At 50.0% G+C, this 26,824-nt stretch overlaps 1 protein-coding gene across 4 annotated transcripts in view; it reads right to left on the bottom strand.

Annotated features, from left to right (window-relative positions):
• The window catches only part of LOC142590660 (uncharacterized), a 300,067-nt gene that overhangs the window by 104,027 nt on the left and 169,216 nt on the right, over window positions 1-26,824 (bottom strand). For 3 of the 4 annotated variants that reach the window (XM_075703045.1, XM_075703043.1, XM_075703042.1), the window contains exon 2: window positions 4,496-4,666. The exons of the other annotated variant lie outside the window; for it this stretch is intronic. In XM_075703045.1, the coding sequence (XP_075559160.1) occupies window positions 4,496-4,666 (171 nt within the window). The remainder of the gene's footprint in view (window positions 1-4,495; window positions 4,667-26,824) is intronic. 4 annotated transcript variants of the gene reach the window in all.

Genomic DNA, 26,824 nt, shown 5'->3' with positions numbered 1-26,824 from the left:
ATCAATATGCCTCGAGATACTAAATGTTCGATTAAAAATTAGGCTGTTCAGCTTTTTAGCCGAAGGATTTAGACGATCGTTCCTATGATATAGGAAAGTCGAAGCGCATCGTCTGACGGGTTCGTAACAGGCGAAGGAAGCCTCGCCTTAAAGCAAAAGACAAGACAGTAGGTGCGCGTGTCGACTGTGTTGCCGCTGACGCGAGCGGAGAATCCGTGATTTTTCATAGGCTATAGGAAAGGAATGCGGCGATGGAGCCACATTCGCCTTAGTTTGGAGCGTTAGCCTGTACAGCTGGAGCTATAATTATTCTGTCTACTGTTCTTTTGCTCACCTTTCTGCAACTCGAGGTGAACAAAAAAGAAAGTGAAATTGGGGAACGCTCGAAGGGCCATCACAAGTAGTAGCATTTCACTATTTCTTCGATGCCTCGCCATCACGAAAAGTTGCGGCCCCGTGCGTCGACGCCGCGAGACGCGACAAATTGTCAGGCTCGGCTTCCAACGCAACAACCGTCGAGTAGCGGCCACGCTCATGCGGTTCCCTCCGAGTCTCCTCCCACGTGTATAGACCTCGCACCGTTACCGCCGCCGGTAAGCGGCCCCGTTAGCTCATTACGGCGTCCAGAATAAAGGAGGTCGTTCACCCTGCACGGGGCACACTTCGCCGAGTTTCTCCGCAGACCGTTTCCGAGAACCAGCGGGGTCGGCCCTGTTGCCGACGCAACGCCATAACCATCTGCTTAAAAAGGGAGCGACCGTTTCGATAGAAGCAACCCCGCCGTTCCGGGCGTTAAGCAATATAGCCACATTCTTTTTCTTTTAAGCTCCACAGCAACAAAAGCCTGGGGCCAACCACGCGACACAGCTGTACATATACCATCGCTCACTACATTATACACTCCCTTTCAGACACGGCGTGCACGCAGCGCAACGAACGCTGAAAACCTTCTCCCACTCGTCGCACTCGCAACCGAAAGTGTCTCCCGTATGAAGTAAAGGCATGCGTCCTGTAATCCGACGCTCTGCTGCTCGGCAACGCTGTGCACAGAGTCTCTACTACTTTTGTGTTGCTGCGTGGCACGACGCATTCATTACGCGTCCCAGGTGCGAACCCCTTTGGCGCCGCACGCGTTTGCCTCACGGGCAAAGTTTATGATGGTTTGTAACGAAATTAAGCCCTCATTGTCTCGTACGATGATATTTTCGTAATCGCAGGAAAGTTCGTGCGCTGGAAATGCTCGTAATAGGAGATGCGAGGTTAAAATCGCGCAATGTTTGGCTTTCGGCGAGCCTGCGAAGGCGAGTCAATCGTTAGATGTTGCTCTCACAAGAATTCATTTAGCCGAAATCTCACGCTTCGGCTAGATAAGGTCGAAGTTTTCTAACTGCAAGAATAAATTGGCCATCTCAGTTGAATAACCCGAAAGTTAACTAATGCGGCTCCGTTAATCACACGCCTGGCATCTCTATTTGTTCCTTTGCTAGAGGACATACCAACTCCGGACACTTGGATGGTAAACAAAAGGCCACCGCGACATATACGGCCCTTATTCTAGTTGCTTCGCGCAGACTAAAGCAGGACACCTCGTCGCTGATAAGGACGCGTCGGGTGAACCTGTGCAGCGCGCTTCCCAGAAGAAGCCCGGCGCATCGATTAGGCGCTGCAAATGTAGGCGCCCCGAGCGAGCGGCTCGGAAATTGATTATTTCCCCACTTATTTCCCTCTCCACCCAGATTCCCACTATGCAAAAAAAAAAGAAAAAAAAAAGAAAACGAAATAAGTAAGGAGGACGGAGTCGTGAGTCAACTGAGTCGTGAGTCAACTGAGCCGCTTTTTGCGCCGGGCGTGGTAGCGAACTGCAAACAAACGACCCCCGACACCTAGCGACGCAACTAAAGCAAAGCACAGCTAGAGCGGTGACGTCACTTCCGCGTGCGTACAAAGCTCGCCAATTTTCCTTGCCGTGCCCTAACTCCTCTACCCGCCGTTTAACCCGCCGCGGTGGCCAGTGGCTGTGGCGTTGCGATGCTGAGCTCGAGGTCGCGTGTGCAGCCACGGCGACCGCAGAAGGAGAGAACGTAAGAAAAGAACAAAACGTTTGCGTGCTTAGTGCACTTAAAAAAAAAAAAAAAGAAGGAGCTAAAGATTAAGCGACGTGCCTCAATCAGATTGTGATTTTAACACGTAAAACACGTCTTTTTTTATTTGACATTTCGAATAGCACAAGACCAACCAATAAATCAAACCTAGAAGGAACAGCACTTCTTTGAATTTATGAAAGATGTTGCGAATGACCTTCCTGACGGTGCGCCACGTTAGATGTCGTCACGCGGCCCGACGTGGCGTCCCTCAGCGGCTGCGGCGTTGCGCTGCCAAGGACGAGTTCGCGGGGCCGCATTTCGATGGGCGAAATTGAAAAGGCACCCGTGTGTTCCGCGCACGGGATGCAGGTTTAAAAAAAACACCAGGTGGTCAAAATTAATTCGGACTCCCCCACTACGGCGCGCCTGCCTATCAATTCGTGGTTTTATCAAGTAAAACCTCAGGATTTAAATTTCGACGCGAAAGGAGTCGGCCGCCTCGGTGACGTCACGTCCCGTGAGGCGCACAACTCGAGGACCGAGTTGGCTGCTCCGCCCTCGAAGCCCGCACAGCGTGCGTCGTCGGAGCGCGGCGCCGGGAGCCGGCATCTTGGCACGAGGGCCTGTATGCAAAGCGCGCTAAACATTCACTGCGACCATCGACTGCACAAGCGCCATTCCACGCCAACTGATCCCCACTTCGCGCTCGACCAGCTTCGATTTTTTAGAATATCGTGGCTTATTGCGTTACCGTGACAAACATTAACCCAGCTTGGTATTGGGGAAGAAATTTCTTTCGCGCCGTGGCCGCCAAGCTTAATTTGCGAGCGGTTGCAAAACCTAGTGTAACAAGAAAAATTTGTACAAAATAAACATTTTTACCAATGCCCATGAAACTTTTTTTATGCTTACAAAATATATTGTTTTTGTTATATACATTAACTTGAGCCGAATTCGTTTTACTTTTGTTTAAATAGAAAACAAGGAAGAAGGTACAAAAAGGTGGAAATTAGAAATTTTTTAATGAAATTTTATGTTCTCACTGTGGTCATTCTAACTATATCTCCAAGTTGTCCGGAAGGCGAAGGAGCTGATAAAAATGTTTCAGATATAAAAAAAAAACATAACGCGCGTAAGCAAAAAAAAGAGGAAATTCCAAACTTCAGAAAATTTGCTTTCTGGCGCATATTCAGCCGTCAATTGCACAGTGAGGTGGTCCAAGTAAAAATATGAAAGATAGTAAGTTACACAGTACCATTCAATGGCATTTATTTCTGAAAGTTTAATCGGAACAATTTGTTTTAAGCAAGAAAATAATTCTGGAACTTGAGTCCTTGCGTTTAACCACAGCGTTGCTCCGTGCTTGCTCTTCACTGCAGCACACTTTGCCACCTGCTGCAAATATACGCAGAACCTGTGCTCCATTGCTCGAATACAATTGTGCGCTAGGCTTGGAGCTACCACCTTCGGCAATACGGATACCCGGTGAAGGGCGCGGATACAGAAAAATCACCGCCCCTTCCGGTCCATGAAGATGGTCGAACAGCGAAGCTATTACAGCGTTACATCGAGTGTTACACCACGTAAGTCAAACTTTGCAACTTGTCTATATTGTAAATATGTTGTTTCACTGTTTTCCTTGTACTCCTCACTGACATGCTCTGACTACGCTGACGTCCATGGCCGATAAGCAGCAACATGGTCGCAAGCATAAACTGCGGGAAATAGCGCATTTGTGGGTGTGCGTGTCCAGTTCGCGCTTTTGTGGGATGCATAGGCAATTTACCAATGATGATTTCCCTCAGACAGAGCACACGAGGAGCGACAAACTAGGCATCGCTGGAACTGACGAGCATCGCAGGGCTTTTAGTTAACGGTGACGCTGTTACAGATTTCTAGCGCCTGCTTCACGACACTGTCAGAATAACTTTGTACATAAACAAAATCTTCTAAACTTGTACTCCGCCCCGTCCACCCTGCTCTCTCTCTCTCTCTCTGTTTCACCATCAGCAGACGCTAGAAGTACGTGATTTTATGCTAGCGGTATATGTACGTCTTGTGCTGCCACAAGAGGGCGGCACAGGTACGACGACAATTTAATATTTTGAGCGCACATTCTCTCTTCTTTTTTCTGTCTTCATTCTTGCGCTGTGCCATCTTTTATCACTTTAAACCATTGTTTTTTCGCGAACAGAATTTCTTTTCCCTAAAACTTGACGCAGCATTCGTAAACGCGTACGAGGAATCCAAATTCTTAAACATTACGAAAATAGACAGTTGGGAGAGAGTTGGCTGGTGTGCAAGTTTCTCTTTTTTTGTGTGTGTGGATTTCTGCAAAACCGATTTGCCGATAACGTTTCCCTAATCGCCAACGCTGGTCACGCGTCCGGAGCTCGGCCCGCTGCGCTCACCTGCGTAGGGGTGGCCCCCGGGCCTCCCTCCGTACGGGGGCACCCTGGGCACGAACCGGCGACCTCCGGGTTCGTCGCCGCGCAGTCCCAGCATGGCGCGGCACGAGGGGGCCTCGTGGGAAGTCAGTCGCCATGCGATGCCGCTCACCGTGATCAGAACGATGCCGACGCCTGGCGGGAAGACAGAGAAACAGAGCGCGAGCACGTCAGAGAGCTGCAGCCACGTGCAGTTCGCGCTCGCTCGCGTTCGTGCTGACGTGTACCGTACACCCTTCGTTACTTGAAGTAGGCGCGAACAAGTGCACGTTCACGAGTGAGTATGCCGGCCATGGTTCAATGGGACAGTATCATGCACGTAAATTAAAACACAAAATAGTGAGTCAGAACACGCGCCACGCATTGATCTTTCAAATGCGATTCAATTTCGACCACCCGATGCTTATGTTTCATTTCATTTCTGCGCTAAGCTACGTGACCGCAGAGACCGACGCCGACGAGCGCTACAGGAACCACGAGAGGTGCGTGCGAACGGCGCGCGTTTGACGGTTAGCCCGAAGACCACGCCGCGACTACAGAGCGCGCGGTCGCGGCGTTTTGCGAAGCTCCTCCGCGTGTCGCTACTTCAGGCTCCGCAATGACGTGGCGTCGGACATTTTTCTGCCGAGGCCGCGCTTCACCACGGCGGATCCGTGGCGGACTGTCGCCTCGAAGCACCACTAAACCAGGTGCAGTACCGAGGCTTAGAAAGAAAAAAGAATCGAAACGACTAACGAAACCGTTCGAGGTTTTTCTTAAATACCACGTTTCGATGTCTTCACTTCTGTCGCAGTAGTAATCCTTGCGAACGAAACCGACTGGCTGTGCGGCACTTCCGCCACAATATATTTCATGATTATCCAGAAATGACGCAAGCATAAGTCATCTTTCGATTCATTTGTAGCTGATTTGATTACGTATCACATCAGGCTGATTCGTGGCGACTGTGAGGCTACTCAACGCGTCGTTTACACAGTGTACTCGAAAACACAATAACAATGACCAGAAGGCATTGATCCAAAAGGACGTGAGCACGGATCTTCGCGAAGAGATTCAGAATAGTGTACTATGTTTCTAAAATATTTTGCGTAGGTGTGTCACGCAGCTTTTATAGCCGCCTTTTTCGGCTACAATATACGTGAGAAACACAACAAATTAATTCACTTTGGGCAACAAACAAACACTTCACGACGATTACGCCAGAAAAGAGGAATTACAGTGTCCTAATTTAACCACGACATGTCAGCGCTATCGAGAACAATCCCGCGTTCGTCCTAACCATGGTGTGCACCTCACAGAATGAGCACTTCATACGTACGTTCCTCAATGATCGTCGCATCAGAGTTCGTCTTGGCGACACTTTGAGCGATGAAATACGTATATTTCGCGGTGTGCCACAGGGGAGTGTTTTATCTCCCTTATTATTTAACATTGCCATGAGTAGCCTCCCAAGAGTACTAAACCATCGAACACCAGTGAAGATATCTATATATGCCGATGATATCTGCATATGGGTCTCCGGCTACCTGCATCGCCGCCTCGCACGAATAGCCCAGGGAGCAGTAAAAGCCATTCAGGGCCACTTGGCAACGATTGGATTATCACTATCAGCAGAGACTCATTCGTACTATTTCCTGGAGTGAAAAGAAAATCTACACGCTTGACGCTTAATTTGGACGGATACCAGATTCGACAAGTCACCAACGTCCGATTTCTGGGCGTTACCTTAGACCACAGGCTACTCTGGCGCCGCGGTGTTGACCACGTTGTGGCGTCATCGTCACCCAGGCTACATGTGCTCAAGCGAGTCGCTGGCATACGCTGGGGCAACTACCCGACGTCGATGCTACGGCTACATACAGCGCTAGTTACCAGTCGAATCCTGTATCAGCTACCTCTGATGCCACCCTCAGACAGCCAATACGAGCGCTTAGAAGCCATCCACAGAAAAAGAATCCGACTTTGCCTTGGAGTCCCTCAGCCAGCGTCAAACAAGAAAGTGCACTACGAAGCTGAGTCACGCCCTCTACGACTTCAGGCTTCCCAGGCTCTGATGATCCAGCTCCTACGATTGAGTGAGTATACGCCCGGTAGAGCCCTCTTACGACGTATAGGCAACAGGCCGCGCTCACATTTTTATGCAGCACTGAACACGCTTCGCGTATTAGGATTGCACTGTTCGAGACAGAGGGAAAGGATAGAACCACCCTGGACATTCGAGGACATCACATGCAACTTAAGTGTACCACGATTGCAATCAAAGAGCTGCATTCCATCTGCAGAAGCCAAGTAATTATTCCTGGAATACCTGAACACAATTTACCCGAATCACCTACAAGTATACACAGATGGCTCTGTCAAGGCAGACGAAGACCGCTGTGCAGCTGCATTCTATATTCCCTCTCTAAGATATACGTGGTCTGGCCGTCTGGACTGTATAGCCTCGTCGACAGTTGTGGAAGGCGTAGCAATAGCTTCTGCTCTCCGCAAATTAAAGACTTTGCCTACGCAGAATGTGGTTGTCCTTACGGACTCAAAGGCCGCATTACAACAAATATACCGTGGTTTGCCATCCCTCAAGTTCCCACGCAAATCACTAGCCATTGTGAAAGAACTCAACAACAAAGGCTTCACAGTAAATTTTCAGTGGATTCCTTCCCACATTGGTATCTCAGGAAACGAAAAAGCTGATGCACTTGCATGCGCAGCGCTCTATCATCCTCCCAAAATCAAGGCTCCAAAGAGTAATCAAGTGCAAAAATCTGACATTCGAAATCACTTTGCGTCGCTTTGGGTTCCACCGCATATGCCCTGCGTAACCAAGAGATTGCACCGAGAGGAAGCCTCACTTCTATATCGAATAAGGACAGGATCTGCTAATACACCGGCCTGGTTATTTAAAACGGGGCGAATCAATTCTCCGAACTGTACGGCATGCAACGAGACAGGAGACATTGAGCACTTTTTGTGGTCCTGCCAGCAATTCCAAGATGAAAGAGACACTCTCCTGAAATATCTGCAAAACAAGGAACTTCCGCATGAGCGCCTGCAACACCTTATATTTCCCGAGGGATCAGTTATAGCCCGTAAAGAAACTTCATGTGTCCTCATCGAATTCTTAAGAGAGACTGGTTTGATGGCCATATGGTGAAACCTTTCAGCGGTATTGTGCGACACGCTCGGGCGGAGCAATTGCCGGCCTTGTTCGCCAGGCTAAACCCGCCTGTTGCTACAATCCACCACCACCATCATAGAATGACCTTAATTTCGTCAGACCGCGCGTACAGTGGAATGAGTCCTCGGACTAAAGTTGCTTTGTTTAGGCCTGGAGTGCGCTTTGAAAGAGCCTCGCTGCCTTGGATTTCCGTTCCAAAAAGGCGGGCGAGGGAAGCGAATAATGCCGCCCGACGGGCACACATTGTGTTTCCGAACGCGCTCTTTCGAGAGGCTATTCAATTAGTAACGTTTTGTTACCGAAATTACGGAGTCTGAAGGACGCGATTCCCTGGGGGCACCATATGCCTTCGTGCGCCAGCCGCGTATCGCGCAAGCTGAATTCGCGCTCGTTGAACGCTGAAAAAAAGAAGGCTGAGTGAAGTCCGCCTGCGCGCGCTAATATTTTGAGGAAGAGGAAGTGGGGGGGGGGGGGGCTCACCCTGAATGAGCGGTGGCACAGTGCAATACTCAAACAATTGCGCAAGAACAGTTAGCGTTGGCAAGAACTGCAAACTGCATCCGTTCTTTTTCATCGAACTTCAAGTTCTCGAAAGCACAGCTACGCTGAAATATTCACTGTTGACTGAAACACTGCAGAGTAACTACGCCTGCCCTCCGATTTGTCACACTCTTCGCAGGAAGCAATAACAACGGTTGGGGCGGAGAACAACGAGCGGCAGGCTTGCATCTGTGTGGGTTGGCACAAATTGGCGCAACAACACCACACATCGCAAGCAGGGCGCGTAAAAGGCGCTTTTGAAACAACAATCAACAGCAGCGATACGCCTCACCAGAATGCGCTCACGCAACTCGGCGAGAGGGCCTTATAGAAGGAGGCAATGGCGACCACTGCAAGACGACGCCTGTCTTCACTTCTGCCACAAACTCGCCTGCTAGGAATAACAGAAATCCGGGCAATCTTAACTTGAGCTGCACAAGACAATCGTGCGTAATCAGAATAAAAATGTCGAATTAACCAGGGCTGCAACGTGCGTCCGCGATTTCAAAAAGAAAAAGAAAGCTTGTTTTGTAAACTTTCCTGATTGAAAGAGGAAGGCCTATCGTCTATGAACAAAAATCCACCGTCGTCGCAAACACGACTGCATCTGACGAGAGGTCAAGGTGACCAACATTTCAATAGCTGGACAATAAAACAAATATTTAAAAAATATTCGCTGCCTAACAAGTAAACCTTGCCTGAAAGTTGACGATGTAGCAGCGCAAAAAAAAAAAAAGAAAGTCACGAACACTAAAAGAAATTAATGAGCCTATGAAAATCATCATGATTACATCATGAAATGGAATCCAACTCGCACAGTCCTACATTCTGGCTTAAAAGCCCGGCAACGAAACTCTGACCATTGAAGCTTGTCGCAACTTGGCTGATCAGGCCCGCCAGCTCATAATGTCACATCACATAATGTGCATATCTGCTCCTTTGCTGAAATCCAAAGCGAGCAGAAGCAAGTCAATGGACGCATCGAAAGATTAAAGGGACCTTGAAACGCTTTTGACGATTTTCTACAAACGTACTGAGTCGTTAGAGTAGGTCCTTCTGATCATTAATTGACACCTCTAAGTGCTCTGCGTAAAGCGTGTAATTTATTATAAGCTTTTAAAAATTCACATCGCTGCCGATTGCAGCGCACTGCTCGGCGGAATTTTAAGCCGCCCCTACCCATATGACCGAAATCACCCATATGACGTCAGTGGGGCGAGCTATCCGATTGGCTGACCAGGGCGCGTGATCGATAATTTTTCCAACTTCATGGTAAACAAATGATCTTCGTAATAGTTGGAATGCTAGTTAATTTGTTTTTATAAAAAGAAAGTAGCATAAAGAGAATGCACAAGAACAATGTTTCAGTACACTTAGGCACTTCCGGCACACAGCAAGTGTCGTCTGCTTGTGTTACAACGTACTCCATTTTGACGAGAGCTCCGCGGTCAGAGTTGGTCTCAGTCTTTTCGCGAGCACTATGATTCGACTTTGTTGCCTTGTGGACTGCAAACGTATTGACTGGCAATATGTCAAGCTGCGACATCGTGTCCCTCTGCAAGGCAGCGTACGAGCGAACTGGCTGCTGCGCATCGGACTGCCGCTATCCAATCGGCGCCAGGATTTGCGCGTTTGTGGCCGTCACTTTACATCGGAAGATTACTAACGCAATTAGGGCGAACGCAAGCGCAAGGGGACAGAGTCTGGCCGCTTGACTGTGCCGTAACGGGATGAGCCGAGATGAGCTGAAGGGCAAATGTGAATGGTCTGCATGGTGCAGCCACCTGGTGGCATAGAGCTCAACCATACACAGTAGCAGCAACGAAGCGTATTCTTCTTTGCTGCTGGTGCGTATATTTCGCAGGAGTGTAATCATCAACACGTTGTTTTTATAAATGTTTAAAATGTTTTACACTTGGTTAGAGCAATATTAGCGCTTTGTTTGGCTGGTTAAGCGCTGCGCTAACAAGTGTCTGGACCGTGCAGACCGATCAGGCCGCTCACGTACGTCTACGCCAAAGTTCCTTCATCAGCTTGAGTTTATGCCTCCAGTCATTTGCCGAAATGACCAGCTTGCCTGTGGTTAACGGAATACCAGACACGTTCGGCGCTACGACAGAATGCTCGCAACGCACGCTGCTTCGATAGCTCTCACTTGGGGTCGACAGCCAAGCGGCTAGCGGAGAGGTTTCGCGCGGGCGGGCTCCAAAACAACCGGAAGTGGACGATGTGACGTCGCATCGTGACGCGGGACCAGCGAAGGCGGAGCTTAGCCCCGCTCGCTCGGCGAACGAGTTGAGGAGGAAAAGCGTGGCTGGGGAGGAGGGTAACTTCTAATCGCTTGTAGCTCCATTAATACGTAACGCTTCACTTAAATTGTGGTGCTAATGTTCTACTTAAGCTGTACCCTACGCGTCTACAAAATTTGTCCGAACCGTTTCAGGGGCCCTTTAAGGCTGCAATGACAGTTATAGGAAAAGTATACGACGGAAATATGAACGGTGGGCACGATGTTCATCGAAGGCACCGCGAGTACTTTTCGTTACCAATTCAACACGCCGTTCAAAAACACTCGTTGAGAAACTCGGTAACATTTTCTTTAAATATCTCCACACCGAATCAAACGAGCTTCAGCGGAGTCGTGTGGTTCGTTGAAAATCTTTTACAGAAGCCTGAGACTTATGTAGTCCATAGTCTTTGTCAGCGCGAACGTATGGGAATGGCGGTGAAAGAGGCGACAAACGGAGACAAGCGCTGACTTCCAACTGATTTTCACAAAAGAGCCTTCGTCTGCACACGTTGCCGCTGTCAATCATGGAACAACACCAACTAGCCCGGTCGCTCTAGATTGTAGAACCGATTTCACAAAATACCAGCACATAATGAAAGCTATCAGTCGTGTATAATGGCAGCAGAGCCGTAAGGAAACATTACAACCAGTACGCTTTTGAAAAGATTTTAACGCGACAGCGTTAAGGGCCCCGTGTCGCAGAAAATGCGGCGTCGGCGTCCAACGTCGGACGTCGTTTCGACGAAAATAATTTCTAATCACCTATACTCGGATTCTCCATGTGGCACAAGGAAGTTACTGAACTGAACTTTTCAAGGTAAAATAGTTTAAAAACTTGTGAAGTACGACTTACACAGGACCTACAGGCATCATATCGTGAGATTGTAATTTGACTATACGAGTAACATAATTATGATACGCGAAAACTCGAAGAAACCCCCTTTTCAGCCTTTCTATCATCCATAGACCGGCCACGGCGTCCGCCCTGTGCGCACGCCGGCGCGCGAATATCTTGGAGGCCACGGAGCGCCGCGCCCGCTTCCTTGCAACACCTCCAGATGGCGCTCGCCTCCGCCGCATCGCAGCCCACGCAAGAAAGCCCGCCTTCGTGCATAGTGTTCGCGGCTAGCGTTTCCCGGTAAACATTACGGTTACATACCCTCCAGTTGCCGGGAAGCGTTAGAAGCAGTCAGGGATCTTTGAAAGCTATCTCGTTCCACTCTTAAAGGCGAAGCTTAAGCGTCCTCCAAATTTTTGCTCGATTTTATTTCTTGCATGTCATCCACCGCATAGGGCCGGTCGATCCTGGTGATCAAGTGGGCGTTCAGACTATCAACGAAGCGGAAAACGGAATAGCCGTGGAATAGAATCGTTGCAATATCCTCCCTGCTTAGCTAATTTAGACAGTGAGCTAGTGACTGCGTTTGTCATTGCCACAATGTATTGTGGCATTGACAGATGACCAGCGCGGTACAGGGGTGTGTCGGTAGTCTTTCATAAGTGCAGCGCAGTGGTGACGTTATGAGTGAATAAAATAAATAATATTCATAACAAAAAACATTACAACCGACGATCGATGCGCGCCTCGCGTGCAGAGTGAAAAGAGAGAGGGCGACATCCGGCGGCTTCGACCGTAGCCGTTGTTGGGCGTTGTCCAGCGTCGAGGCTTTCACGTGCGTCAGGAAGCGCAGGCACCGAATGTTGTCGTCCCACATCACGCGCCTTGACGGCGGTCAGGAGGTCACTTACTGTGTACTTGCGGTTGTAACTACAAGCAGACATGCTCTCTGTCACCTGTGTCAGTGACGAAGCTTAGTTCAGCTACGGGTGCGCAAATGGTGGTTATTTCAAATACAACACGAACAGCCTTTGCTATTCGATTCATGTTCTATTCGACAATGAACTACTTGAAATTGTGGAGCATTCATTTCTTTCGAATGCTTAAGAGATAGCAACACTTTTGGAGTCTCAAACGACAGAAAACGTTGGAAGTGAGAACATTCTACGTGCAGCTGGCGACATTCTGCTCTTCTTCCTTTCCTTTTTTTTTCTTTTTTTGTATTACTCTCATTGCCGCGGTTCACCCGATAAGTGAAAGCAGTTGTTCCTACTTTACGAGCGCCTCCATTTGGGTCCACTTGCGAACAGCGTTATATGTGTATAGGCATTTAATATGCCTATCAGTAAGGGATGTAAATAATGCCAACAATAAGTACCTGCTTCTTTACCAGAAGGACTCCACGCAGACTTTGTTGTTTCACTGTGTTCAGAATTAAATTATTCGATATTTGATTTCATATTCGCAGATCGTCTTCTTAGAGAGGACGATCTCCGAATATGGAATCAAATATAGAATAATATCAAATGTTCGTATTCAATTCGACCGGGAAATTCCTCTATTCGATTATTTTCATCGTGCATGTGTGTACTCTTGTGTTCGTTATTCAGATTACAGCTTTAATATTGCGATTGCAGCTTTAATATTACGAAGTGCTATCATAACCACTGAATGAGTTATCCACTTAGGACTGCATAACCAGATTTTATTATTATCATTCGGGGTGCTTGCCGCGAAGCATATGAAGAAGAGAGTCGTCAAATGAACGCATCATCTTTGAAACGCAGCACTAAAGCTGTTTCGCATTGTTAAAAGAATACAGGAAATTTAGCTCGGTAGGGTTAAATGAGGCCTAACTGTAGATGCAGTACATGGCCGGCTACACCATTTCACTTTTATGCGAGATAATAATAAATAATGAATTTGCTTTAAAATAAATAAAGAAATAAATTATGATAATAAAGGACACAGTTCAGAAGGCGCGAACATTAACCCGTACAAGAGAAGAAAAAAAAAAAGCTATCACAGCTTGGCCATAAGGGCGAAGCAATGAAAGCGATAGCAACATGCCAGAATAATACGCGAAGTCGAGACTCGTCGCTCTAGTGGCAGTATACGAATTGAAGTATAAGTGCAAGCTGACCAAGCAAAAAGACGAGGCGTCGAGCTGAGAAAGATGAGAAGGTTTAAGAAGGCATGCGCTGTCGGTGCTTCGTTTCGTGACACATGTTCGTGGGCTGCCATTCTCAATACGGTGAGGAACAATTATGCGAAGAATGTAAGGACCTGGTATGAGCAACTTTACCGATAGAATGGCGTGGCAATATAACCCGCATACACCGCATGGCATACGTATACTTAAATGTATACGGAACCTCACGGCGACGCCAACGCCGACGGCATAACATTCGATAGGAGTGTCCGTATAATTCCTACCGAAATAAAATACGAAAGATGAAGAAGTAAGGCGACTCAGTGCATAAAATCATCTCGAAGTATTTCTCGCGTCTCTGCGCAGTTCTAAATATGTGTTCCACTTCGCGGACTGCTTTCAGGGCCCCTAACCAACCACGTCCCAGGTCTTAACTATCATCAGGAACAAGGGATGACTGTCCAGAGCCTAGTGATTGCGAAAAGTGGAGCTCTACAAAAAACGCGTAACGATGAATTTGCTATCCTATACACGAGCAAAGGATCGTCAATTTATTACGTGTTGTCGAGCGTTCCACCATTCGGAGTCACTGAGTCCATGTGATGTACACTTACTAAACCCAGGTGCACCAGCTAAAAAATATACGTTTTCTACCGAGAAAAAAAAAATAACGCGCTCAATTTCGCAGAGTTAGCGGGCGATGGTTTTTTTTTTTTTTTTTTTGACGGCAAATGCTGCATGTACAGCTTTCGTCCCCAAAACGGCGCCGTAATGCCGGCTATACAGTAGCGCCGCCAATAGCAACGGCTAAGGAAAAACCCAACGTGACACACGGGCTCCGACCACGTTTTGGGAAAGCCAAAGGCAACGCGATGTCGACAGGAATCAATCGGGGCGACTGCAACGGCCGCGGCTCGTGCGTCGGCCGACGGGCCGAACGCAAACGCGCGCACGCGGAACACCGAAAAAAAAAAAAGAAAAAGCGGAAGGACCGGCGAACCGCGGCGCCTGCAGCCGCGAGCGCTGCACGGGCAGCATACGAGACGCACGGGGCATCGCACGGACAGGGCTCGACAGGGCTCGACAGTGCGCGTGGGCGGACTGTGCAGCAGAAGCGCGTTTAGCCGGGAACGACGCGCAGCCCCGTCTCCTATATATATAGTTTTCGGTGCATACGGTAAACAAACAAAAAAAAAAGAGTCGGATTGACACGTGGTCCGCCCTGCGATAACCGCTCGAGTATTTTCTCATTACGCTGCCCTTTCGAGAACGCTTAAGATATGGTCAGACGCCCATATTGAAAACTATTTTAAGCGCCACGATAGACAGTATGGACGAAGAAACTGAAGCTGTTTAATTAAATTATGAAGTTTTATGCACTGACAGCAATGAAAAAGGCTGGATTCTTGCTTAAATGAAAACTGTTTATTATCTGCAGAGCGTCGGCGTGAAGCGTGCTGCCGCGTCGCTGCCTTCCCCGTGCCGTCTCTCTCGTTCGGCTGGCCTCCGGCTCTTCTCTCTCGCCTCGCTCGAACCCCCGTGCCTACTCGCGGGTCTCTTCTTACAGTCCCAGGAACCATGGCAGGGCATCGGTGCGATGAGTCTTTCCTCGTGTTTGCTCAAGGGTCTCTTGCGGGGAGCAAAGTACCATGCGGGGCGTCTCGTGATCTACGGGATTGCGGCGGTGGAGCACGCTGCCTGACAGGTCGGCGTAAAATGCGTGACGGCTAAGTTATGAGAGTGCGCGCCGCTCACAGCACCAAAACCACGATCTGATTATCAGGCACGCCGTATACAGCGGAGGGACTACGGAACAACTTTGACCACCTGGGGTTCTTCAACGCGCACCTGAATCTAAGTAGACGGACGCTTTCGCATTTCGCCCCCATCGAATTGCGGCCGCCGTGAAGACGAAGAAACAACAGGACAAGGCGCTTTGTTCATTCGTGTACCGTCTATCGTTGCGCTTAAAAAAAAAAAAACTCGTCACGACGCAAAGCAACCAACTGACCCGGTTGACCACTTCTTGTTGCAATACAGCCTGAGGTTCGCGACAGGAACCACGAACAAGCGCGCCTTGTGCGTGAACTTCGTATTTAGTAGTGCGTGCAGACAGACACGCGAAGGACAACACAAGGTCCATCGTATGTCCTTCTCAACGTGCCCGTGTTTGCACTGCGCGACTCGATACTCTTGCGCGAAATCCCACATCATCAACGCCTTGCTCCATAACTCCATCAAAATCTCTATGGCGTGACAATGGGACAATCTCGAACATCAGCAAGAGCGCCTCCATAGACTTGACGCTGGTTTACGATTGCGGCTTACATTTCGGTTGCGGAGAGGCCAGGAAACACTCATCCGTCGATTGCGGCTGGGTGTGGCGTACAATAACCGATACCTTCACAAGATTGGACAAGCCCGGGACGCTGCCTGTATACGCGTCTGTCACACTCCCGAGATAATAGCTCACGTACTTTGCGGGTGCCCTCAATATGCGGCCGAGCGAAGAACAGTATAGTGTTGACTACTTGGACTCCCGCCCCTTTTCGGAAGGCAAGATTTTAGGCGCGTGGAGAAGAGCTGACTATGCCCAACGTGCCATAAAGCCACTCTTGTGCTTTCAACGTGAGACTGGTTCAGACGATCGCCTCTAGAACCTGCCAGACGTGCAGACAGTGCCAAATGTCCTTACGCGATAACTTTTTGTTTGGACAAGATTACTCTTGCGTGTACTGTGCCTACATTTCTCGTCCGCGTATTGAAAACCGTGTATATAATAGTTCATTGTTCCATAATATAATTGCCTGCCACCTACTTTTCCCTATATTCCCTATTCCCCGTTCCCCAGTGAGGAGTAGCACGCTAGAGACGCGCTCTCCAGGCCGACCTCTCCTGCTTTCTCTTCATTAAAATCTCCTCCTCCTCCTCCCACGCTGCCAGAATGTTGCGATTCCAAAGGGGAGCCGGGAAAGCACTTTGCTGTCAATGGCAGTAAGGTCCTCTTTTCCCAAGACCATTGCGAAAAGTATAAATCGTTGCTTCTTTCTGTGAGGCGCCGAAACAGCACGTGTCGTCGTATCTCAATTCGAAAGACAGCGTTAAATGGTGGCACATAGATCACTCACTGAATACCTGTGCCTGACATGACGGGGAAAGAAATCTGCACGCAAAGCAACAATATTGCAGTTGCAGTAAATTTTGCTTATAAGGTGTAACCTTCATTGTTACTATTAGAGAAGCGGGAGGTCACTGCAGCTTTATGCTTATTAATCGGTGTAACAAAACATAAGGAAGTTCAAGCGTACCGTTCATACGACAGTGAAATTCAATATTTTAAAAATGCGAGAAGTTAAAGGAGCGTAGAGTAAGATCTCCTGTTAAGAGAAACACCCTGTTGGTGTTCCGCCATTATCGATTGCTTACGAGAGATTCCGTAAGAGGCCCGCGTACGGTTCAATTGAATATAGATATGAGGAGCTTCCTTCGGATAAAGGCCGAATAAATGTTCCAGTTGAACTTTCCTCTCGCTGGTTAGGCGCTCCCTCTTATAGTGGATCGCATTGAGCAGATGGCCACCAAAGTTTGCGCTACATGACTTTTAAGACAAACGTGAATTCCTACTCTGCTTAGGACATGCCGCTTTTAATTTGATAGGTGACTGTACAGGTCGCAAAGGCTACAACGCACCGAAACTTTGAATTCGAGGGTATGCACCCACACGTTTTCGCGGGAATACAACATTTTCACAAATCTTGTGTCCCGTAAGCTTTCGCCTCCAAGTGGGGAAGATTAAACGCCACGGAGCCAAAGCACAATTCCACAAAAAAGAAACATGGAGCAAGTTTTCCGCCTTTATTTCTGGCCAATTAATTAAAAAGAAAGATGAAATTAATGTTATTGAAGTGACATTCCGTTATCGGAGTTTGTGTGAAAAAAATAATGAAGAATGAAATGTCGGGTTGTAATCATTTTATTTAGCGACTGTTTTCTTTTTTCTGAACTATCCCCAACTGGAACTTCCACCCAGCGTATACCTGCAGAAACGCCGCTGTCGGCTTTTCGTTATACTTGAGGACGCTTAAATCGGAATTTCCCATTCCCAACCGAGACGATTAGTTTGGCGTCGGCACATTGAAGTAGGACGCACATTTAGTTTCGCCTATCGAGACACTGAGGGGGCATACCGGTAGTCTGTAGAGTACCGTGGGGGTAGAAGCGGTACTTGGAAATCGCGGAAGAAGGCTCCTTTTTTATTTTTTACTTAAGCAAACGCCAGAAATGCTAATGATGCCCGCGTTTCCTTCCATTACTCGCGTCGGCACCCGCGAGCAGCCGACGCCCGCAGCCGCACGACAAGAAGACCACAGCGATCGCCGTGCGCAGCCTCGAGCTGAACGACCAAGCGGCCGCGCCTGCCGCAAGGGCGAATGGGAGCGACGAGGCAGACGGAACGCGACCGTCGTGGCCTCCCGACGTTCGCGCGTGTGGGTCGGTGGCGATGCCGCGCGGTTCACCGCGCTGTTCACACAGGGTGTTAGCGACCCGATCTCGCTGTCTCGTAATCTGTATCTCACATTCAAGTGGAAACGGTGGACCAAATGATATATATATATATGCACTGCTGCGCAGGGGCGCAGCCACGTGGGGGCGGGGGGGGGGGGGGGGCTTATAGGGCTCCAACACCTCCCCCGCCCCGAGATTTTATCGTGCTGTCATGCACCGCCGACCAAAACAACCCCTGGCACCGGAAATCATTCTGGATTTTGCCTACATTGTCTTTTTCAGGCTCGAAAAGACATTTCAGCACGACCATTGCAAACCCGGGCCGGATTTAGCGGCAACGGCCATACACCGAGACACACATAACGCCTCCCCCCCCCCCCCCCCCCAGGAACATCATCCTAGCGCAAAGTTTCAAGGGTGCTTTGATGGCAAGCGGGCTGGTTGCGGCATCTCGCGGAGGCCGCGGAATCTACGGAGGACATAGATTTCAATTGCGAAACTTTATGGGTATAAACTTCTCATAAACTTTTGATCCGAAAGCTGCCTTGACATTTCCAAACTCGTGCTTTAGATTTTCAATTCCGAAACATTGTGGGTTTAATGTTGGTATAAACATTTGACGCCAAAGGTGCTTCAACTTTATTAAGTCGTACATCGGACCATAGAACGAGACAAGCCAAATAAACACAATGTCACACAAGTTGACAAATCACGCAGCAAGGTCCGATGAGATAAAGCGGTATGATGGTTCATTTGTACCGTCATTTCACAGAAAAGAATATCAACATTTTACCAGCGCCAAAGCATGCATGTCAAGACACTAAAGCCAGCAAAGGTAACTACGTTCTTATTTATTTTTCCTATTTCACTTTTAATCGGGAGGACACATCGAGCCTCTTCAATTATCTTGTTCTCGCTACTCGCGGGCTGCCAGAGCCAGCCAGAGCGCAGGCGTTTTCTTTCTTTTTTTTTTTTTTTTTCGTGTTGCCTCGACCACCGCGCTGCGCACTTCAGTGAGCATTCGTTTTTCTCTGGCCGAGTGGATTTTCGCCTGGCAGAGTTTTGGACGCTTTCTGGCTAGCAGGCGAGAGAAAGAAACAATGGTCGCTCGCCGCCATCACTGGTTACTCGACGGATTGCAACGCCTTCGCTTGAGCGCAAGCGCTCCGGAAAGTCCTGTTTCGCCGGTATAGGATACCGAGCATTGTGCGTATGATCCTCTGTGGACAAAGCGACTCACGTTTTCTTCGATATTCCTTCGGTAGCCACATTAGGTGCCCAAAGTAGGCATTCGATTTTGGCCAACATGCTTTCCATTGCATTTTTTGAATTTCGATTTTTATAGACTTGCGGCGCAGCGAATTTCTGCACAGTAAAAGTTCGATTTCGTTACTACTTTTGCGGAAATTAAAGGGCCACGGGACGCTTCAGTTGCCGGATACTCTTATGATATTATTACGATTTATATTATAATTATATGTACATTCCAGGCGCATTCCTGCCGTCACACGTCGCCCTGATGTTCCGTATAAAGTCCAAGGGCGATAACACCGTGACCGCGAGCCGCACGCTGCATGTGGGAGTGAAAACGTTTGGGGGGGGGGGGGGGTGGCGACGATGGTGGCTGTCTTGTGTGCGCAAGAGAGAAAAGCAGAGACGAAGCGCGCCGCCTTCCGTCGCGCGCGATACATCAGGGGAGCTGGAGGTTGTTGCGTTTCGCCTGCGACACGCGGTTTTGCCGGCGCGACTGCGGCGGGGCGGCAGACATTTTGGCCCGTTCGGCGTCGCCGCAACGCTCCCCGCCAGGCGTTTCCAGGCGTTTCCAGGCATGTTCCGATGCCACGTGTCTTCATGTGCGTGTGTGAGTGTATGTGCCATTGTGCCCGAACGGCGGCGATGCGACAGCAGGGGGTCACCCTCTCCTCCCAGTCTTTGTGCCCGACCGGCGGCGCTACGACAGTGTGCGTCACCATTAGCCCATTGTACAATCACGTGCTCGTCTATTGAGGGGTTCCTTCTTGCCCTCAACTGCGAGAGTATAAAAACAGCTGCCCCCGGACGCCAAAAGGAGGGCTCCGATTTCTTCTGTTGAGTAAAGTGCTCTCCCGTCTCTCTACTTCGGTCAACCTGACCGCCAACTCTTTGCGATGTTAAAATAAAAAAGTTGTTTTGTTGTTACCAGTCGACTCATGCTTTGCCGGGACCTTCGGATGCTTCCAGTTGTACCCCAGGCCGCCAGGCCAACGCTACCCTTGGGGCTTGCGACCCAGGTACAACCACGGGCGTCAGCGCCGAGTTCCCAACAACCGATGCCATCGGTGGGATCCAAACAAGGTAGAGGGAGGCGTTAGGATTCTGTAATCTGTTGATCTGTGATTGCCTAACATATTTATTTGCCTTGCTGGACGCTGTTGCGTTTCGCCTACGACACGCGGGTTTGCCGGCGCGACTGCGGCGGGGCGGCAGACATTTTGGCCCGTGCGGCGTCGCCGCAACGCTCCCCGCCAGGCGTTTCCAGGCATGTTCCGATGCCACGTGTCTTCATGTGCGTGTGTGAGTGTATGTGCCATTGTGCCTGAACCAGGCGATGCGACAGCAGGGATCACCCTCCCCTTCCAGTCATTGTGCCCGAACCAGGCGATGCGAAAGCAGGGGTCACCCTCTCCTTCCAGTCATTGTGCCCGAACCAGGCGGTGCGACAGCAGGGGCACCCTCTCCTCCCAGTCTTTGTGCCCGACCGGCGGCGCTACGACAGTGTGCGTCACCATTAGCCCATTGTACAATCACGTGCTCGTCTATTGAGGGGTTCCTTCTTGCCCTCAACTGCGAGAGTATAAAAACAGCTGCCCCCGGACGCCAAAAAAGGAGGGTTCCGATTTCTTCTGTTGAGTAAAGTGCTCTCCCGTCTCTCTACTTCGGTCAACCTGACCGCCAACTCTTTGCGATGTTAAAATAAAAAAGTTGTTTTGTTGTTACCAGTCGACTCATGCTTTGCCGGGACCTTCGGATGCTTCCAGTTGTACCCCAGGCCGCCAGGCCAACGCTACCCTTGGGGCTTGCGACCCAGGTACAACCACGGGCGTCAGCGCCGAGTTCCCAACAACCGATGCCATCGGTGGGATCCAAACAAGGTAGAGGGAGGCGTTAGGATTCTGTAATCTGTTGATCTGTGATTGCCTAACATATTTATTTGCCTTGCTGGACGCTGTTGCGTTTCGCCTACGACACGCGGGTTTGCCGGCGCGACTGCGGCGGGGCGGCAGACATTTTGGCCCGTGCGGCGTCGCCGCAACGCTCCCCGCCAGGCGTTTCCAGGCATGTTCCGATGCCACGTGTCTTCATGTGCGTGTGTGAGTGTATGTGCCATTGTGCCTGAACCAGGCGATGCGACAGCAGGGATCACCCTCCCCTTCCAGTCATTGTGCCCGAACCAGGCGATGCGAAAGCAGGGGTCACCCTCTCCTTCCAGTCATTGTGCCCGAACCAGGCGGTGCGACAGCAGGGGCACCCTCTCCTCCCAGTCTTTGTGCCCGACCGGCGGCGCTACGACAGTGTGCGTCACCATTAGCCCATTGTACAATCACGTGCTCGTCTATTGAGGGGTTCCTTCTTGCCCTCAACTGCGAGAGTATAAAAACAGCTGCCCCCGGACGCCAAAAAAGGAGGGCTCCGATTTCTTCTGTTGAGTAAAGTGCTCTCCCGTCTCTCTACTTCGGTCAACCTGACCGCCAACTCTTTGCGATGTTAAAATAAACAAGTTGTTTTGTTGTTACCAGTCGACTCATGCTTTGCCGGGACCTTCGGATGCTTCCAGTTGTACCCCAGGCCGCCAGGCCAACGCTACCCTTGGGGCTTGCGACCCAGGTACAACCACGGGCGTCAGCGCCGAGTTCCCAACAACCGATGCCATCGGTGGGATCCAAACATCTGGTTGGCAGCGGTGAGATCGCCTCCGACTTCAAACAACTGTCTGCCAGCGGTGAGATCGCGACAACGGAGGCCAGCAGCGAAGATATGCAGTTGACTGTATGCTGAGCAGCTCAACGACGATCCGGGAGCAGTGCAACGAGCCCTGTGTGATGACTGGTTGCCTGCAGCGGAACGACTGCGCTGGACTCTTGGCTGCGAGGTTTGGTGAGTGCGGGACTTTCTTCTTCTGAGCTTTGCCAGGCTTTTGTTAGTGTCAGAAACAGAGCTGGTAATTGTGGTTGTCGTTGCTGCCGGGTTAGTTTGCGGCAAGACAATAGTAAGCAGTAGAGAAAGCAGCATTCAGAGCAGCCATGGATTTGAAGTCGTTGCGCAAACCGAAATTGTTGGAGCTTGCAAGAGAGTTGGGTCTGGATGTCTCAGACAAACTCAGAAAACCTGAACTGCTAAAGGCTATTCTTGAGTTAGAAGCTGAGGATGACGAGCTGTCGGAATGCCTTGAGACCATTGAAGAGAGGGAGACTGCAAAAAGACAGGAGCGCGAACTTAAAGAGCAAAAAGAAAAAGAAGAGCGCGAACTTAAAGAACAGAAAGAAAAAGAAGAGCGTGAACGTAAAGAACAGAAAGAGCGAGAGCAACAAGAGCGTGACCGTCAACACGCTTTGGAAATGAAGCGTCTTGAGGTAGAGATGGAACGCGCTCGTAATGGAAGTCAGGCACACGGTGCAGGAGAACGCGTATTGTTCAAAATGACTGACCTGATGCGGCCGTTTAAGCTTGGAGAGGACATTGGTTTGTTCCTGGTTAACTTTGAGCGAACGTGCGAGAAGCAGGGGTTCTCTCGGGAAACGTGGCCACAGCGCTTGCTCACTTTGTTACCCGGCGAGGCGGCCGACGTAGTCGCTCGCTTGGATAGAGAGGAGGCAGAGGATTTCGACAAAGTAAAATCGAGTCTGATAAAAAAGTACCGGCTGTCTGCGGAGGCGTTCCGTCGGAAGTTTCGGGAAAATGAGAAAGGCAGAAGTGAGTCATATACAGAGTTTGCGTATAGGCTTATGTCAAACATGCAGGAGTGGCTCAAAGAAGAGAAAGCGTTTGGTGACCACGATAAAGTTCTGCAGTGCTTCGGGCTAGAACAGTTTTATAGTCGGTTACCGGAGAACGTGCGATACTGGGTCTTGGATAGGCCAGACGTTTGTACGGTGGCTAAAGCCGCTGAGCTAGCCGAGGAGTTTGTGACGCGTCGGGCTCGCGGAGCTAAGGACGGTCAAAAGGGTGAATTTGGCTCGAAGTTTGAGAGGCCGAAATTCACGCCCATGAGATTAAAGGGGGACACGCGTAGTGAGGATGCGAGTGAAAGCAGTCCGACCAAACGTAAAGAGACGGCGGCAGCCAAACGCAGAAAGCGGTTCGAGATGAGGCGAGCGCGCGTTTGTTATACGTGCCAGAAGCCGGGTCACTTTTCGGCGCAGTGTCCGGAAACAACACCAAAAGTTGTGTTTTTTTCAATAGGCAGCACTGACGAGAACATGAAGCTTCTCGAGCCTTACATGCGAGACCTCCTCGTGAACGGGAAAGAGTGCCGAGTGCTTCGCGATTCCGCAGCTACGATGGATGTAGTTCACCCGTCTTACGTAGAACCCCATATGTTCACGGGCGAGTGCGCATGGATCAAGCAAGCCGTGGAAGCTCATAGCGTGTGTCTGCCGGTAGCAAAAGTGCTTATTGAAGGACCTTTCGGAGCGCTTGAGACGGAGGCGGCAGTGTCATCTATGCTGCCACCCCAGTACCCGTACCTATTTTCAAACAGGTCCGATCACCTCCTGCGCGAGAAGGGGCTTTTGTTTGGTGAAGCTAGTGTTCAGGCCTTAACCAGATCGAAGGTTCGGGAGCTCGCTGCAAAGGCGGTAGTTGCGGGGCCGACGTTATCAAACAACGAAAAAGGGTCAGAGGCGCAGCAAGCTGATATTCAGAGCACGCCCGAACTGAATAAACTTGAGTCTGTAACGTTAAAGGCGCCAGATACTGGAGAGGAAATGCCCGACACGGGAAAGTTAGAAGAGCTATCTACTGATTTGCTCATCGCGCCTACGTCCGACGGACTTAATAGGTTGCTAAAAGTCAGCCGGTCGGCTTTGATAGCCGAGCAAAAAAAGGATGGCAGCCTGGAAAACGTGCGCTGCAATGTCAAAGAAGGTATCGCCAGGAAAACTGCGCGTTTTGTGGAAAGAGGTGGAGTCCTGTACCGGAAGTATCTAGACCGCAGAGGAGTGGAGTTCGATCAGCTGATCGTGCCTCAATGCTATCGTCAGGATCTGTTGCGCTTGACGCACGGGGGTTCGTGGTCCGGACACCTAGGAGTTAAGAAAACTAAGGACCGTCTCTTGCAAGAGTACTATTGGCCAGGGTGTTTTCGGGACGCAGACCATTTCGTGAGGACATGTGACACTTGTCAGCGGGTGGGCAAACCAGGGGACAAATCAAGGGCGCCGTTGAAATTGGTACCTATCATTACGGAGCCTTTTAGACGGCTCGTTATTGATACAGTGGGACCTCTGCCGGTAACAGCCACGGGGTACAGACACATTTTGACTGTGATCTGCCCAGCGACAAAGTTCCCTGAAGCAGTGCCGCTTAAAGAACTCAGCTCAGTTGAGATAGTCAATGCACTACTGTCCATATTTGCGCGAGTTGGTTTTCCTGCGGAAATCCAATCAGATCAGGGCACAGTGTTTACTAGCGCTTTGACGACAACTTTTCTCGAAAGGTGTGGGGTAAAGCTGCTACACAGCTCAGTGTACCACCCACAGTCGAATTCCGTTGAGAAGCTCCACTCCGTCATGAAGCGCGTGTTGAGAGCGTTGTGTTTTGAACATCGAACTGACTGGGAGCTGTGTCTGCCTGGGGTGATGTTTGCTTTAAGGACCGCGCCGCATGCAGCTACGGGGTTTTCGCCAGCTGAACTGGTGTACGGTCGCTCGCTTCGGTCTCCGCTTCGCATGCTTCGAGAATCGTGGGAAGGCAGGGGCGACGACCCAGTCGTGGTGGAATACGTGCTTAAGCTCCTCGAACGCTTAAGAAGGGCACAGGAGTTGTCAGGTGAAGCAATGGCAAAGGCCCAGCAGAGGGCCAAGGGTTATTATGATCGGACAGCCAGGGCCCGTCGTTTTGAGGTGGGCGATGAGGTCATGATATTGCGCACATCGCTAAACAACAAACTAGACGTGCAGTGGGAGGGCCCAGCACGAATTGTTCAGAAACTGTCGGACGTTAACTACGTGGTAAGTCTGCCAGGAAAGCGGAAAGCACAGCAAGTTTACCACTGTAATCTGCTCAAACCTTATAGACAAAGGGAAGCAGTGGTGTGCATGATGGTAAACGTTCCTGAAGAGCTTCCGGTCGAGCTTCCGGGACTAGGCTCAGTGACGAACAGGGAAGACACCGGTCAAGTCATTAGTGACCTTATCAGTAAAGCACCGCTGTCGCCCGAGCAGAAAACCGAACTACACCAGCTATTACAAGAGTTTCAAGGTCTGTTCTCTGAGAGGCCTGGTAGGACTTCTGTCCTTACTCATGACATAGAACTTACCTCCCCAGAGCCAGTACGATCCAAGGCGTACCGGGTGTCACCCCGCCAGAGCGATATTATGGAGGCTGAGGTAAAGAAAATGCTACAGCTCGGTGTTATTGAGGCAGGTGAGAGTGATTATACCTCCCCTTTGATTTTAGTTGAGGTACCGGGCAAGGAACCTCGTCCTTGCGTCGACTACCGCAGGCTTAATTCCATCACTAAGGATCAAATTTATCCGATCCCTAACATCGAGGAGCGCCTTGAGAAAGTTAGTAGCGCTCAGTTTATTTCCACCCTAGATCTTGTCAGGGGTTATTGGCAGGTTCCACTTACAGAAGAGGCTAGTAGGTATGCGGCGTTCATTTCACCAATGGGAACATTCCGTCCTAAAGTGTTGAGTTTTGGTTTGAAGAACGCGCCATACTGTTTTTCAAGCCTCATGGATAAAGTGTTGCGGGGACAGCAAGAATTCGCTTTACCGTATCTAGACGACGTAGCGATATTCTCCGCATCCTGGTCTGAGCATATGGCACACTTGCGGGCAGTGCTAACCCGCCTGCGCGAAGCGGGCTTGACAGTCAAGGCTCCTAAGTGCCAGTTAGCACAGGCCGAGGTTGTCTACCTCGGTCACGTGATTGGTCAGGGTCGTCGCCGCCCCTCTGAAATAAAAGTGGCCGCTGTGCGAGACTTTCCGCAACCGCGCACAAAGACCGATATTCGGTCGTTCTTAGGTGTCGCCGGCTACTATCAGAGGTACATCCCCAGGTACTCTGATATCGCGGCTCCCCTGACGGATGCTCTAAGAAAGACAGAGCCTCAAACAGTCGTCTGGGACGAGACAAAGGAAAGAGCTTTTAGCGCCCTAAAGAGTGCCCTAACAAACCAGCCTGTGCTACGATCGCCAGACTATACAAAAGGGTTCATTGTTCAGTGCGATGCTAGTGAGCGAGGCATGGGCGTTGTACTGTGCCAACGGGAAAAGGGAGAAGTAGAACACCCCGTCCTGTATGCTAGTCGTAAGCTGACCAGTCGTGAGCAGGCGTATAGCGCCACCGAGAAAGAGTGTGCATGTCTCGTGTGGGCCGTTCAGAAATTGTCATGCCATCTAGCCGGCTCGAGGTTTATCATTGAGACGGATCACTGCCCTCTCCAATGGCTGCAGACCATCTCTCCCAAAAATGGCCGCCTCCTGCGCTGGAGCCTCGCTTTACAACAATATTCCTTTGACGTGCGTTACAAAAAGGGGAGTCTCAACGGTAACGCCGATGGCTTAAGTCGAAGCCCCTAACGTAGG

Source organism: Dermacentor variabilis, chromosome 8, assembly GCF_050947875.1.
Source record: "Dermacentor variabilis isolate Ectoservices chromosome 8, ASM5094787v1, whole genome shotgun sequence".
Lineage (NCBI taxonomy): Eukaryota > Metazoa > Arthropoda > Arachnida > Ixodida > Ixodidae > Dermacentor > Dermacentor variabilis.
Note: the sequence above shows the minus strand (reverse complement) of the source record. Positions and strands in the feature narration are given on the sequence as shown.